Source organism: Meleagris gallopavo, chromosome 9 (genome assembly GCF_905368555.1).
Source record: "Meleagris gallopavo chromosome 9, MGAL_WU_HG_1.1, whole genome shotgun sequence".
NCBI lineage: Eukaryota > Metazoa > Chordata > Aves > Galliformes > Phasianidae > Meleagris > Meleagris gallopavo.
In genome coordinates, this window is record NC_139412.1 from 4,803,007 (window position 1) to 4,820,152 (window position 17,146).

The following is a 17,146-nucleotide window of genomic DNA, read 5'->3' on the forward strand; positions in this document are numbered from 1 at the left end:
CAACACACATCCTGACAGACGATAGGAAATTCATTATATTTGTTAATCCAGAAGAGTGTTATGGGATTCAGCTTTACTCGATGTTTATTGAATTCAGAATTATGAAATCAAAACTCCTATTGAGTCAGCTCCGGGACTGAGAGGAGAATTAGACCCCGTGCTTTCAAAACCCAATTTTAATGTTCGATTGCAATACCACCGAAACAAAAAACCTCCCTCACATCTTACATCAGTGTTTGTGTCAGATTTAATATTTCTGGTGAGGTGAGAAAGAAATGCCATTTTAGCAAAATTTATATGTATTTTTATAAATAAAAACACGTTTCATTTTAACATACATCCACTGGCAGCAGCACCGTTTGTCTGGGCAGAGGCTGGATCTTTTGAAAAAGTTAAAGCCTTGGAATATGAAGCAACAATGAAAAACACACATGGAACAATAAAATATTTAGAAAAATAGAATTAAATTTGGCTTTATCTTATGTACACTAGACCAACAAGTTAAAGACGTGAATACCTCATTAATAACTCCATATTAGTTAACACAGCATGAGAAAAAACCATACCTTTGCTTTCTCTGAAAAGGAAAACATTCTACTCATTTTTTTCTGCTCTGCATGCATTTCATTTTCCAAAATGCAACCAGGCGTGCATTACACACAGACTTCATCCTGCTTTGCCGAAGTACAGCTGCCATGAGCATTCTCTAGCGCTATGCAGAAGCCTTATGGAGTGAAAGGTGTTGGGGGACAAGCTGAATCCGAGCCTAAGTGCCATTACTTTCAGCAGAGTGCAGCTTCAGAAATGTTACTACAAAGAACCAGCTTGGAATTGATGCTGCTTAAGTAGCAATCGATGCTGTTGAAGTAGCAAGCAACTTTTGGCAGCCAAAAAAAGGGCAGTGTGTAATGATGAGAGCTGAAACAAACAAACTTTATTTAAGAAAAAGCAGCGTCATTTTACTTCTCGTCTAGAATGATACCATACATGGCTATATAGCCTCCTGTGATAGCTGAATCAGACACTAACAGGCAAGCAGAGGGGGACATGGAGTGCATCACGCTTCCCGCATCAGTTGCACTGCACTGACACAGGCTGGGAAACACACAGCACACTCTAGGGACATACATGGAAAAAGAAAAAGAATAGAAACAAACAGAACATGGATCCATAGTGCCACAAACCTTCCGGCTCTGTGTTCTCTTTGAGGTGCACTTGCTTCAGTGGGCAGCAGAAGATTTCGTGACACTTAGCACGAAAAGGGGACTCTTTTTTCTTTAATTCCGCAGATTGGATCGAATCTTGCCGTAACATAATGTACTCCTGAGTGCCAGGGGGAGCGTCATCCATAACTGTGGTCACCACATAACAAAATGAACTCAAGTTAGAGCTTGAGGAAAGCAATCCAGAGAATTAAATCAACTACATAACGTCGGGGTTGGGGGGAAGAAAGGAGGGAGAGAAAGGTTTATAGGAAGGAAAATCAAATTTAAAGCATCTCAGTTGTGATGGTAGAGGGATGGGGAAAATATCTACTTTTATATACACTTCTCATAAACATCAACAATTTATATTGCTTCATGCAGCTTGCATTAACAGTAGAATAACTGCTCCAGAAAGCAACACGGTTCTCTCCTAAACCTTTATTCTCCTATAACGCCCCTATCTATTCTGCATGCAGGTTAAGAAACAAAAACAAAGCATGCTGTTGTGGCCTATCCACAGGTCATCTCTATGTTAACACCGCGGAGCAATCATTCCACATCTGCAGGTAACACAGCACCAGCGTATCTATTCCCCAACATAAAGAGATCACGCCTTTATCAGGATATGTAATTACACACAGTTCCTCAGAGCAAGGATAATAAACCACTGACATTTGACTTGATCACCATTTCCAGTGGGTAGAAGAGTAGATGTACAAAGAGAAAGCACATTAATCCTTTTGACAGCTTTCTTGTAAAACAGCAAGACGTTTTTTCAAGTTGATCTTATAAATCAATACTGCCATTAATAACATAAATGATATGCAGTCTGAAGCAGTTTCTGAATGGAGTCAGACCATTAAATGGTAAAAAGATAAAATATAGAGCATACAAAAAGCTCCTGCTACCTCAAAGCATTACATTACTAGAAAGAATTAAAACAATTTTCCACTATCTAAAAATGAAGCCCTAATAACAGAGATAGCAAGGTTCCTCAGTTTGCAGCTTTAAGCAACAAATCACCCCTCAAGAACAGAAATTAAATGCTTTTTAAAAGGACAGTCTGTAACCATTGCTAGTTATTCCTAATGAAATACACAGACACAGAACTAGAGCCAGAATCACACTGAGCTTGTACAACCACGTAGCAAATAAAAGAAACACGTAACTAACCCAAGGAACAAGTAAAAACCTAAAGATCAGAAAAGTAACCCTTGACACTTGACATGCTGGGCTATAACTGCAGAGGTAACAGTGCTATGTAAACATTCCAGATTTAACATGGGTACCCCCAAAAAACTATGAACCTCTTGCACTTTCATTCACTTGATTTTTATTTTTTATCTCCTATGAAGAATGGCATTAGTAAAAGAAAGAAAAAAAAAATGTATCTAGGAGATAAATAAGTGATTCAAGCTGATCATCTTTCCACAGTGGGCAGTTACCTTCTTTAAGACCTCAATTAATCCATAGAAGACACTTGGCACCTCGGTGGTTGTCGCTTCATTAGACGACACGCAGTGCCAGTAACACAGGCTAATAATCCACAGAAAAATACAATTAAAAGAGATGTATGAGTTAATAGAAAAGCACCAACGGTTCAAAAAAGAGCAGGAGGTCACTGGAGCACAAGGCCTGGGCTGCTGGATAATTGCTCCTTTAACAACACCAGTTTCGCTTTGGCTGCTTTGAAGGTTACGCACGCGTTCATGAAACACTGACAGCAGCCAAGACGAGCCAAGGACCAACAAGCCCTGATGGGTCTCTCCTCAAGAAGTCACCAAGCAGATGGTGCTGTTGCAGGAGCACACACAAAACCACCAGTGAGCTGTGAACAGTGACACTGACGTCAACGGCATGAGAAGCCTACGGCACGTCCCTCTGACATTTACAGGGATAAAGGATAATGTGCATCGAGAATCACGGGCAGCCAGCAGAGGAGTGAAACGCACAGCCACCTTCTGCCAACAAGCTGGCTGACCTGCAGCACAGCGTGCCCCGCTGTCACAAACAGCCTCGGGTAAGAGATATGGCCCTGGGCTGGCTCCTGGAGTGGCAGAGCCCTTCCGGAGAAGCCCCACTCAGCTGTGGGAGCTGAAAAATTGCTCACAGCACTCACTGCTGTATGGTGCAGGAGCAAAGCAGTACAAACTGTAAAAAAAAAATAATAATAATATGCAGACAGCAGTTATCAGCCACTTAATAGGGTCAATAGGGGAGAACAAGCTACTGGTGATTACCTGCAGCAGGAGTAAGGACCAACTCCAGCTACAACAGTTGCTTTTGGGCAATTGGGTGCTATTGCTCTGAGTTCAGAGGGCTCACACATCTGCAAACCAATTCCAAGCACCAATTCTGTTTATCAAGTGTCTGGCAAAGTGCTTGTCATTATTAGGTAGCTCCATCCCTCTCTCAGGTATTCTCACTAAGACAGGTAGAGGAGATCTAACTCACCCCTTGCCACTCAAACACTGATTACCTGCAGACAGATTATTATTTTTAATGTGAATAAGCCACAAAGAGAACCACACCTCCAACAAATGACAAACATGCTGAAATCGGCAAACATACACTGGGTTACTTGAACACAGGGCTAAAGAGCCCTAATTCTGAGGAATATCATAGCACAGCACTGGTATGTGGAGTAAATACGAGGAATCACAGTTCTACAGAAGTTTAATGCTGAGATGATGAATGGGTAACATAATTGATACCACTGTTTTGACAGGAACAGCTAAAACCTTTTCTTAACATGATGAATGGCCCCAAGTCAGAGGGAGAATTTATGGCAAAACTAGAAAAAAAACCCTAACCCCAAAGCCTCATTTTCCTGCTGTGATGACAGCCAGACACCCTCGTGGAGCCACTGAAATGACAGCTCCAGATATGGGTGCAAGCCACCAATCCACTGAGAAGCTACAGCCACAGAGAATATAAGCAAAAAGCTTTGAAAAGCTGATGTCCATTTCAGTGACTAAAAGTGACCAACGCACAACCATGGAAGGGTCACTGTTCAACACCTGTGAATAAACCACTTGGAAATGGGAGAAATATCATGAAAGAATCTGATATGACTCTGCTAACAACAGAAGCAATTACCCACCCACCACGGGAGGTAACAGACAGTAAATATTAGGGAAGTAACAAACTTGCAAAGCAGGAATTATATCCTGTGCTGTGTGGAGCAAACGACGTTGCTTTTACTCTTTGGCTCCCTCCATTACAGGCTGTGCTAACTGCAGGACCAAGGATATGCTCACATTCTGTGGTGTAACACACACAGACACACACACACACAATTTAGCTTTAAATTTGGGGGAGAAATCACGACGACACTCAACAAGGACAGCAGAAGACCCATGAGAAACCCAGCAGATGCTCCATCATGTGGGTGCTGCCCTCAAGAGCAGTTAGAAGAAACCTCTGTTGAGGAATATCTACATCTCCTTGGCCTTCTTCCTGAGGGCAGATGTGCAGTCATCCTGCCAGGCTCCCACGTCCAGCTATACCTCCATTATCCTTCAGTAGCTGCTCATCCTAACTCCATCCCCATAGGCATGATGCCTCATTTGTCTGCACATCCATCATCTCATGAATCAAATAGGGACAAGACTCAGACACAGGTGATTAAGATACTAATATTCTTAGTATTCTCAGCTGGAAGGTGATAAAAAAAAAACCCACAACTTCACATGTCTTTATTATTATTATTTTAATATTTTTTATTATTTTTTTGTTGTTGTTGTTATTTTTGGTGGGGAGACTGAAAACACAGCAACTATGAATATAGGAAAATAATCTGTTCAGTAGTTGGCATAAGATAGCTGCAGTAACCATTATGTTCCCTACAAGGAAACATTTAACTTGCTAAATATCATTCCTGAGTTTTTAAAAAATGAAAATAATTACAATAATAAAGGCTTACTGACATCAAGCGAGCATGAAAAAAAAGCTCCTTTCTTCCTATAAAGCTTGCTGAGTGAAAGGAAAGCCATCTCTAAGATGACTGCCAGCACCAGGATGGCTTTTCAAGATAAATTCAAACATGTTTACATTATATAATCACACCAGCTAAATAAACTTTGCTGGTTTACGTCTTCCTTTTATGTCCAACTTCATTTCGGGACACTGCATCTAGGATCGCCAGAAACATAACACCAAGCCTGTCCATAGGCCTTGACTCTGGTTTCAGCTGAACAATCTGTAATATAATTCAGAGTTTAACAAAGCTGCAAGGAAGCTTTCTTTTCCTCCTAGTTTTCACAAGCACTGGTTTCAGCTCCGCCAGCAGAAGGCTGTAGCAGCCATAGAGCAAATCTGTCTGAGCTCCCAGGTAAGAGAAATCTCCATGCTCCTGTCAGGTTTAGTGGGCAGTATTGGTGGTAGGGGGACAGTTGGACTACATGAACTTAAGAGGTTTCTTCCAACCTTGCTGATTCTATGACTCTTTCTGTACTTGTGACAAAGTTTAACACAATTTTTGTGCTTCTGTGGACCAATGTTGACTTCCCTCCCTGGCCTTCCAAGTCATTACCAGATAAATGACATTCCTCCTTCAGATTCCCTTGCTTTTCTTATTCTCTTTTACAATGCCAGCCAAAGATGCTCATACTTACAGATTACTATAATACTTAATAGATTACTGTTTCTAGCATTTCAGAGAGACTGAAGCCAGAGCTCTACACTCCACCTTCAACACGATATTTGAGCGCCTCTTAAATCACGCATCCAGAAACAGAATAAAAATCCCCTCATTGGCACAAGGGAATAAGTTGTAACAACAGCAACAATAAAAGCATTCTCCCAACACAACTCTTTTGGAAGGACAATACAAAGGGCAGCAGCACACGCCAGTGATGCTCACTGAGCATCTCCTTCATCCTCTGCGACCCACAGAAATGAAAGAAGGGTCAGGAGGAATGTGACCACAGCCTCTGAGGATGGTTAGATCTATGTAGGATTATTCCCTCCCCCTCCCCTTTTTAGGGAAAATATTAGGATATTAAGTTGCTTTTGGCTCTTTGTGAGGACAAACCTTACAAAATCCTCCTAGCTTGCTTAAATCAGTGCATGCAGTACAGGGAGGAAAGAGGAATTTTTTTTTTGTAATACCACTTCCACATTGAAGCAGCTGGTGAAAAGCTCTCAAGTATATACCTGAGAAAAAGAACAAGTGCAAGAACAATTTCCTCTGCCTCTTTTCATTTGTGCTTTGTTTTCTCCCTGCTTTATTCCAGATGAAGATGTGATTTCTGCTAGGTATCTGAACATCATGAATTCGGGGCACAAAAATCCTTACAAGTTAGTAAAAAAAAAAAAAAAAAAGAATTTCTATTCTGAGGTTGTGTTACACAAGTCCTCATATTGTCAACACAACCCATTTGTACCACTTCCCTGCCCAGCTTTGTCAAAATCCCAAAGTGTTCTCACCAAACAGCCCAAGGATGTCAGCATCACAAGTCAGAAACTTCACTTTGATCATGCACCTGTGTGTTCACAGTGCTCAAACTGGGCTGATTCTATTCCCGATTTTCACAGTGAAGATCAGGAAATCGGAGCAGCTGCATTTGCTAATTTTAATTTGCAACAAGCTTTTTCTGGACAGTTCCATGGCATGCATAAGTGCAGCATAAATTCTGGGACGGGCAGTAGTTGTCTGGAAGAGCTCGGATACTTACAGCCTTAGAGAAGTAAATTCCTTGTCTAACAGAGAGATTTTACTACCTGAACTAATGATGTTTCATGCTGCTGATCTGAATTAGATTGTGCTGGTTATTAGGAGCTGGGGCTTTTGGGATTCAATAGTAGATTCTCTAAGAAGAGCATCAATAAAAGATGCTCTTCTCTGGTGGGAGATGGATGTTCCCCATCCCACATTAACCACCATTTTTACTCACTTTCCCAGCAGCAGCAGCAGCTGACCACACCAGCTTAGATCTCAATATCCAAAGTGCACTGAGCTGCTGTAGTCAGAGCAGAGGCTGCAGCACTTGCATCCCCACAGATATCTAACAAATCCTAATCCTACTTGGGGGCCTAGACTGAAGCAAAGCAGTGATCAGAAATCCCTTCTGCAAAAAGCTGTGAGAGGGGACGGAGAGCCATTCCCTGACAAGCATGAGCAAAGCAGGAGGTCCAACTTGGTTCACCAACCGTGATGCCTCAATCCCCAGAAAACAGGCACAAAACCCACTTAAATCTGCTCCAGTGTCTCTGCAGGCAGCTTTCTCCTCAGTAAGACAGCATTCCTCCTCGTCTTACAATCAAAATTGAATGCCTGCAGCCTTTTGAGCATGTTTCTTTCAGTAGGAGTACAAATTTCTAAACTTTTTGATCTGCTGAAAAATTCTGAAATATGCACTCTTTGGGTCAAACACACAGAATAATTTTTTCCACGTCTTCTCAAAATATTTGCACAGAATGCTCCCCCTTGACCTAAAAGAGTAATTGGATTAACTGCTAGCAGTAATAGGCTGTTATCCTTTGAAAAGACGAGCTGAGATAAGGCTGTATTTAGATCATTGTGCACACCAAAGACAATGACATCCAACATCAGAAAATTCTACTAAGAGTGTGTGGCTCCTCTTTCACCATGCAGAAAAGGCACTGCATTCTGCATATAGCCTTATCTTCCAGCTGCCCCGTCCCTGGAGGCATTCAAGACCAGGCTGGATGTGGCTCTGGGCAGCCTGGTCTGGTGGCTGGCCACCCTGCACATAGCAGGGGGGGTTGAAAATAGATGATCATTGTGGTCCTTTTCAACCCAGGCCATTCTGTGATTCAGATGTTCTTCTCTTTCAGCCTTTTGCATGCAAGGTGTTGTCAGGATGCACACTCCTGCTCTTCGAGGGCCTAAGCAACACCTACAACTTGCTTACAGCAGGGAAGACGCACTGCCTTCTCCTCCCCAGCCACCAGATCTGCAGTTTTGCTATGCTGGACTAATTCAGCTCCACAGCTCGGTTCACTGCTTCACCACGCTTGCCATTGAATGAATCAATATTGCTTCCTTGCCTACTCCAAGTGGCTTTCTGCTTTCCCCATCTGCCAAAGTAAACGCAAGCTGGCTGCTTTCCAAGCAGGTGGGCTGCTCCATGCACCACCACACATGAGATAGTAATTCACAGCATACAATTCATTGCTCTGAAGCATCTGCTGAGAGCCCCGGGCACACGGACAGGCAAAGAGCTGGAAGCATCCCCACACAGCATTGCTAGGGTCACTTTTTGGAGAGCAGCTGAACAACCCATCCTGATTGCACGACCACCAAAAGGCACTGCACTGTATGAAGCTCTGGCTGTCATTAAAAGAGCCAGAGACAAGCAAGGAATGCCTCTATTCCTAAGAAAATATCCTTACGTTGAGGTGAAAGCCAGAAGGAGGTGGCAAGAGAAATGCCAGGATGGTCCAGTGATGAGTAGGAAGCTGGCAGCTTATGGGAGAGCTTTGGAGAGCTGTGGTTCACTATTTATGAATCACAGAATCATGAAATCATTAAGGTTGGAAAAGGCCACTAAGATCATCTAGTTCAACCATGAAACAGTGGAATGCTCTTGTGCAATGTAACATTATTTATTAATGTAGCCCTATTTGGAGCTGGGAGAATAAAATGACAAAAGAAGACAACAGAAATAGAAGTGCCTGTAGCTTTCCTTGCTATTTATAGAGCATCTATTGACAACACCAGAGCTACAAAAAGGGAACAAATTTCCCTTGAGGTGAAGGGAAAAAATGCAACACTGATAGGAATCAGAATAATCCTGGAGGAGGAAGGAACAGTACCCAGCCAAAGGCAACAAAATCCTCAAATAAAAGACTGAATCTCTCCTGGAAACCTGCATGTAGGAACAGCCGTACCTCCTGGGAAGCAGGAGATGAACAGCAGCAGTCCTCCAAAATTCTGATTCAGAGACTCTCCACTGCTGCAGCTCTTGGGCATTTTGCTTGGAAGAAAGGGGCAAGAATGGAAGCATCATTCGGGAAGGTGACACCTCCCAATTATTTGCCTCATTTACTGTGGATTAACAAAAGGAGGGAGGCAAGAAATGAAGTGTTTTAAAATTGAAACCCATTACAGAAAGAGCTGTTCTGAGAAATGGCCTCCGAGGAAATCTTTCAAAGCAAAGCACAGAAAACTAATCAGTAGGAGTGAAAACCCTTGGCGTGCCAGGGAGAGCAGCACGGTTGCACTGCCTCAGGAGGCAGCAGGCACCTGTGGGTTGCTGCTCAGATGAAACAGGAGGCTTTTCTAAACATACAGATATATGTATATGAGGGCTGCTCCAAAAGTAATACCTCCTGTTTTATTATGTTGGCCCACGATGTTGGCGGGATGGTAGATTTGTTCCAGCACAGCACACAGGCTCTTGTTCATTGCTGGTGAAAATGCATAGCTAATGGTGGTGTGTTGAAAAACAGCGTGGTGTAGCTGAAAATTTGCTCTATCAAATAGTGCTATTGTGCTCTTTGTATCTGTCCCAGGAAGCATTAAGCCACTGTATTCACTTGAATGGAGAATCATTTGAGAAGGATGTGCAACAATACTGATCATTTTTTCCCTCCTCTTCCCAAAAAGGGTCACACTTCAAAAACTTCATTTGACAAAAGTTCAGCACTCGTGCTTGAGAGTATTTTTTCCCCTCTCTACAATAACCTAAATTCCTTTGGACATCCTTCAAGCCCATGTGCATTGATACTATCACTGCTGTACAACTACAGTGCACTTGCTGCACATACACAGAGGGATTTTGCTTTTCACTGTAAATCAGTTTAATCAGCACCATGCCAAATCAGCACAAGATTAAGCTACCTGATCTCCTGCTACCACCCACCTTACTGATTGTGCTCAGAGAGAACAGTTTCATGTTCTGTCTATCGAGACCAATCTCGATAGACAAGCTTCTATACAATGTTGTGGTGCTTCCACACAGTGGACAGCACGGCCACAAGCAGCTTAATTGCACCAGAACTGCAATAATTTCCATACATCCCAACTTCAAATTATGGTCATGGACAGCAGGAATGATGTTGCTGCCTTACTGCGAGCACAAATGTGCAGTGACTTGGCTAATGAAAGCAAGGTCAAGGAGCATACAAGGACTTTTGTTGTCCATTTATTCCTGTTTGATGAGAGGGGCACAAAGCAGGACCCCAAGCTGCCCGCATCACAGCAAGCATGATGCTCTCAGCCCCTTCCTTAGAAAGAAAATGGCAAAATGATCAAATAAAGCTATTCTGGTCAAACTGAAATAACAGTACCTTTTATTGCCTTTATGTCTATATATCTTTACACTACATTGCCTGTGCTTGGATTGGTGTTCAGCAACGTAAATGCCATAAAGAGTAACCCAAGGCAGCAAACACAGTACATCTACGAAGAAAAAAAGAATTGTCACATTTCACATTTCAGTGCATGGAATGAATACTGCACTTCTCTGCTCGTAACAGCCCGTCAAAGTTAGCAAAGACAAATGGCACTCCGAGAAAAAAGACATCGTGTCAATACTGAGGTATGCTGAGGATGTATCAAGCGGCCTTCATTTTAGCAGAGGTCAAAGCCACTCTTTAACACACAGTTGGAGTCGGGGAGCAGTCCCTAGGGATACCACAGTCCCATTTTGTACTGCTTTGAAACCATCTGTATTAGACACAAATCACTATCTGGTGTCATTACCATATTAATGCCCACTGGGCCTTTACATAGCTCAAAATAAATTAGAACGCTTATTCTGGAAGTTGGTTCTAACACTTTAAAATATGCAAAGAACTTTTTGTCGCTGTAAATGTCTGAAACTTGTGGATTCACATCAGCTTCAGTTAAATAGGAAAAAAAAAATCAAGAAAAGCTTCAGAGCAATTTGCAGTACTTGAAAATTTGGCTCATACCTCTGCCAAAACAAGTGCTTGAGTATGTAGGTCCTGCAAACACTCATTACTGAGCTTCGCACTGCTTTGGACAATTCAATTTTACAAAGAGTGAGCTCAGCAGTACTTGCACGGTTCCTAATTACCTGTGTTGGAGTCCTTCCATTGCTCCCTGCCCTGGGTGCCACATAAGCACTCGTAGTATTTTTAATACTAGCCCCCACGACTTCATCTGCATCTCAAGTGACTGCTGGAGAACAGAAAAGACATTTTAAAGGTTTCTTGTAGAATTAATTTAAGAAATGAGGTCTTTGTAGGTTCAAAAAAAAAAAAAAAAAAAAGATTAAAAAAAAAAACCACCTTTCCTTTTCAGTCTACTGTAATTTCCACGTTACCAATGCACTGTGCTCCTGAAATGAAACCCTAAAGAGACCTTTGTAAAACTTTATTAGCATTTCCGTCTGCCTTTACCTATTCATTTCCCAGCAGCTACACAACTGACGAGGCTGACTGTCACTGCTGCACTATGCCCCACATTAAGGAGAAGAGGACAAAGGCAGCAGCGATGCTGTCCCACCCCACCCTCCAACACATCTCAGCTTTGGTTTCTTGGGACTAAACCCATGCGAAGCCGCCTCTGGGAGGAAGGAGATAGTGACTTTGAGCTGCTTCTCCTTGTCCTGAGCTGCCATGCAGATGTGGGATGAGGCTGTCCTGGGTGCCCGTGGATCTCCAGGCTGCTGAACACACTGATCAGAGATGACTCACTGTCACTCTCACACGCAATAAAACGGCTCTGTCAATTTTCTGACTCAAATTATCGCTGTAATTGTTGTATCTCACAGCTGAGGAGCTGCCACCAGCGCTGACTCAATTGCCAAGAGCTGAGTTGGGCTGCTCGTGCCGCTGGGGCTCAGTCCTTGCCTCTACCCACCAGAAGTCATTCTCTCCCACCAGGTAAAACAATAAAAGAGACCTTCCCTCGGCCAAATCTGACAGATCGGCACTGAAGTTTCTCTCCAGGAATGCTTTGCATATCATGTATTAATAGAGTCTGACGAATGGCTTGAGCTTCACATCGTGGTTAGACAAAGTGTCATGCTGAGGGCACTGCCTGGAAGGGCACTTGAAATATCTGTGGGTGAGCAAAACAGAAGCTGTGTGGAGAGCTGACATGTTGTACGGTCACTGTGTTCCATTTGTTTATTCTCAGAAAAGTGAAAATAATGGGCATTTGGCTGAAATTTTAGGGAAAAAGAGGCTAAGTTCTCAATACTCATTCCCTTCAGTAAATATCCAGCCACACAGAGCAAAGCAGAGAGCCAGAACAAGAAACATAAGGTAATTAAGAGCTCCACAGAAGCCTGTAGGGAATCAAAATGTAATCGGACACAAGTTGCATAAACGCAAGTTCAACACTTGCTTAAACAAATGCTCTCCAGAGCCCCCACCTCCTCACCACCCACACTCAGCACTGTTCAGCTGCGACCTGACCATGCAGCTCTTACCCAAGCTCAACCAGAACTCCTTAGTGCCACAACCTCCGTGCATGGAAGGCCCTGTCCACGCACAACATGGAAGCACCACAGTTGCAAAATCACAGTAAATCAGAGCTGCAACTGGAGAACACCTGATGGCGTATTTGCGGCACAACTGAGACTCCACAGCACTTCTCAGCAGCCACAGGACTATTCCTGCACTCCCCACATCTCTCACCAAGTGAACATTGCACCTAGACAATGACATCTCTGCATCCCTGCTTTCCTTCATTCCAATGATCTATTTAAAACAAAAGCATCCAACCCTCTTTCAATTCTTCTTTTTTTTTTTTTAATCCTCTATCATGCCATGGCACAATTAGAGCTTTAACTATTTACTTGACGTTATCTTGCACCTGGCAAATGTATTTTGATACTCCCAAGAAAGTCCCCTGCAGGATTTAGTCATCCACTGGTCCTCACACAATTGCAATGGATCCCATTTACTATTTTACAACCATAACTCTCTCCAAGTCAGTCCTGCCAAGTCTAAGAGGTTTTTCAATGATTACATTACCAGCGATGAGGTATCAGATTAGTATCTGACTTCCTGCAGGAGTTAAGTCTTTTTTCCTCCATTATGACATCTCAGTTTCTATGTTATTCAAACCCATGCAAAGCCTGGCTTTTATTCTCTTACTACTGTCACTTTGTATGCAACTTCCCTGCTCATTCTCTTATTGTTAAATAACTATTTTATACTGCAAATTCCCATTTTTAAGAGAAGTTACCATTGTCACAATAGCCCTGTAAATGAATCATTACAAGTATAACGCTTCCATAAATAACACATTACAAGATCTAAAATAAATATTTTTTTACAGTTATTGCAACACAATTGTCCTACATGTAATAGAAATTGTGCACCCATGAAATTAAACTGCAGAAAAAAAATTAATTTTCAAAGGCTTCATTCTCTGAAAACTTATTGCTTGTAATTCTTTTTGCTCACTGTTTTTCCTTTTTGATCCTAAAATAGAAAGTAGATACTAAAATAAATAAAAATGACAGCCTCTCGGTAGAGAGGTGAGGTAATGAACAGCAACCAAACTGCAGTGAAGACCAGAGAAGGGGAAAGCAAACATCCCAATGTCTGCCAACAAACCCGTGGAAGGAGAACAATATTGCCAGACAAGTCTTTGGGAAAACTTCATAGAGTCAACTCCTTGACTCTCTCTACAGGAGTTTACGGTTTCCCAAGGACTTGGGTGATGCTCTTCTGCTCAGGGCAGGGACAGAATGGTCTACATAGATCTATGACCACAATACTGGGAGCTGAGAGATGGGGTGGAGAGGCCAGGAGGATGACACACAATTCATCATCTCTGCTGGCAGCAGCACACCCACACAGGAAGTTAGCATCCTAAAGGACCTCGAAAGCAACACCAAACACCTTCAGGATTAGAATTAAAAAGCAGGGTCCTGACCATCAATGATCTCCACGCATTTTTAGAACACAGAGGGCAAAATGTCAAGCGTGGTTCATTGCTAATTGCATCTCCACATTTCTCCCTCCTGGAAGACATAGCAAATGCAATTATGCTTTGATTTGATGTCACTAAGCCTCTTGCAATTAATTCATTTATGCTCTCAAAGAATCCTCTGATAATGAAGAGCTCTGAACAGACCCTGGGGTCCATATCAGCTTGGGCTGACATATATGAAGGCTACAGCAAGGGCCTGTTTCCATACTCATCCCTCTGCCTTCTCACAAGTTGCCAGGTCCATAGTTAACAATTCGTTGCTCACCTCCTGCTGGTAACGACCCCTTGCTGATGACACATTCCTGATGATCAGCATTAACACAAACGAAGTACAACTTCATTGTGAGCTTCGGTTGGGTGGATCCTGGATGGATGGTTGGTTGTGTGGGTCAACTTCATTGTGAGCTTTGGCTGGGTGGGTGGATGGCTGGCTGGATAGGTGAGTCAGTGAGTGGGTGGGTAAGGATACTTTTCTTCCTCACGCTGAAATTGTTAGAACAAGTCCACACTTCTTTGGCTGATCCAACTTTTCCTTCAGTGGAACGCACTGTAAAACCTCTCCCTGATTTCTCCCAAGTGGCCTTTAAAACACTGTCAATTCATTCTGCTTAGTCAGCACCAGACACAGAAAGCTATTAAAGCCTGAGCCCTAAGAACTAATCTCTCACAGACACTTGTGCCCAACCCAAAGAGCAGAGACACAACATGCAGGAGTTGTTCCAGGCATCACTGCATAGCCAATGTTTAAATTTTCTTCATACCTAAATCAGCAAGATTGTAATTTTATTTTTGGCTCATTCTTTATCACAGGGCTAATAAAGCCTGGTCAGATAAGGCTACTGCAGGCTACCCACGGCTAAATAACCCAAATACACACCTCCAGCTCACAGCACTTTGCTGTCAGTGCTGTTGGCATACGGAGAGCTTAGATGAAAACAAGAAAATATTGGATAAAAACTATTCCAGAAACAGCTGAATATTTATGGCTTGTACACAGAAGCCTGACTGGCAAGTGAGTGCATGAGGTAAGATAAAAGGAGTGACAGAAGAATAACTTTTATTTGCACAGCGTACATTTAATGAATGCATTTATTTGCAGATGATTAGAGCAAACCTAAGCATTCCAGCTGTAATTTTTGAGGGTTTGGACTTTATTTATTCCTTTTTCTTCCTCCCCCCCCCTCCCATAGTTGCAACTAAATATAATTTTTGGCTTTTGCAAAGGCCTATTTCCATTTATAGCATCCAGATGACAGGCTGGGGACAATATTTTCCTAGCTGAGGCATCTGCCTCCTTTACAAAGGGAGAGATAATCACGTTGGGTGAAACAGGCTCGGCGTCTGTGACAAGCTTAAGATGTCAGAAACGGGAGCACGGCGTCCTGTCCCTCTGGATATTTTTTTCTTGAGAAATCTAGCCACATCTCATGTGAAACGCAGCCAGCTTGCAGTGCTGCTCTGCTGCCAGCAACAGGGAAAGGGAGGAGGGATGAGGCAGGGGACCGCTCCGCTTCCGAAGCTGCCACAGCTTCTATTTAATTGCTTGCTTATTTATTTAATTATGGCAGCAACAAGAGCATCTGGTCAAGCTGCCAGCGTGCTTTTCCTGAAACAACTCAGTGCTCTGAGATTACTTGTGCTGGACATTCCTCTCTCCCTGCTGGATCTCCACCAAAACAAAGAGCAGCCCTTCTGTGTCCCCACCAAGGAGCAGCGAGGTGCCATGGGGGGCTGCAGGGAGGAGGCTCAGGACAGAAGGGATCTGATAGGGACCAAGGCTGGAGAAGCATCTCCAAGTGGATTCAGTTCTCAGATCCAAACAAAAGCCCCAGTGTGCATCCCGCTGCCTCAGATCAGCAATGAGCCATGGCACGTCCTCCCCAACACTGATTAAGTCCTGCTTTTTTCATTATAGAACAAACATTCTGGAGCCACGGATCAAATTATGCAGCATTTATTAGGCAGATCAAGGTGCTGCTTTCACTTCTGAGATGTGCAATTTGCTGCTGCAGAATGCCACCAAGTGAATCTGAGAGTCACATTAACCCGTAAGTGATTGCTTTCTGCAGATGGCTATTGGTATAAATACTCTAACCAGCATGCAAAGCATTTTTAAGATCCTGTTTTGTCATGAGTTGTGATGTGCCATGAGGAAGTTCCACTATTCTGACCCTTCACAAAGGTTTGAGTTAACAAGATTATGAAATGCAGCTGTTTTCTTTCCAGCATTATTTCCCAAGAAACTTTGAAATGAGCCCAGACTCAGAAGGAATGAAAAAATGCCATAGAAAGTTTTGCTGAAACTACAACATCTTCCTTGAAAGCAACACTACAATTCCAGCTATAGACTACTGCTTATTACAAGGTTGTATTTACCATGTCAGTGCTACCCCAGCAGATGAAATTCCATCTGAATTCACTGAAGCTAAGATACAGCCTCCATCCCACCTCCACCTGCCCTCGTGCAGTGCTAAAGAGCACAAAGCTCTGGGTTCCTCACCACTTCTCTCCCAGTATAATCACATTTCTTTCCTGCTGAAGCAGTCCTTCTCTCCTCTCCTGCTTTATGCTGGGACCAACACCTTGTCCTGCACTCTGGATCCTGTGACAGAACAGACTCTCACAACATGTGCCTCCTTCTGACACTGACTTAGCAGCTTCTGCAGAAAGATGGAATGCTTTGCTGAGATTTGAATGATGGAAGAACGCAGCCTAAGTGCTGCTGACTACCGCAGAGATTGCTATAAACAATATATTTTTTATCTCCTTCAGTTCTCAGTTCAATGTATAACAGGTTAAATTGAGTGCCAGCGGTCTACACTTACCAATTTAATTACAGTCTTGTTAAATCATCATAACTAAAGGAAAAGGTCCAAATCTACTCCTGGAAACATTTAATTGTGACTCCAGTTCTACCTCATCAGTCCAAGGAGATTTAAGTCTAAAGCTCTACAATTGTAAAGATGGAGATTTGAAATACATTTGAAAAACGTGTCAATCACTTTTCACACTCCCTTCAACATTCAGCAAAGAATGACAGCAGAACAAACCAGTA

At 42.8% G+C, this 17,146-nt stretch overlaps 1 protein-coding gene across 2 annotated transcripts in view; it reads right to left on the bottom strand.

Moving 5' to 3' along the window:
- Window positions 1–17,146, bottom strand: part of FGF13 (fibroblast growth factor 13) — a 211,478-nt gene that overhangs the window by 100,762 nt on the left and 93,570 nt on the right. The window contains exon 2 of one of the 2 annotated variants that reach the window (XM_085230680.1): window positions 1,185–1,352. The exons of the other annotated variant lie outside the window; for it this stretch is intronic. Coding sequence (XP_085086806.1) covers window positions 1,185–1,352 — 168 coding nt within the window. The remainder of the gene's footprint in view (window positions 1–1,184; window positions 1,353–17,146) is intronic. 2 annotated transcript variants of the gene reach the window in all.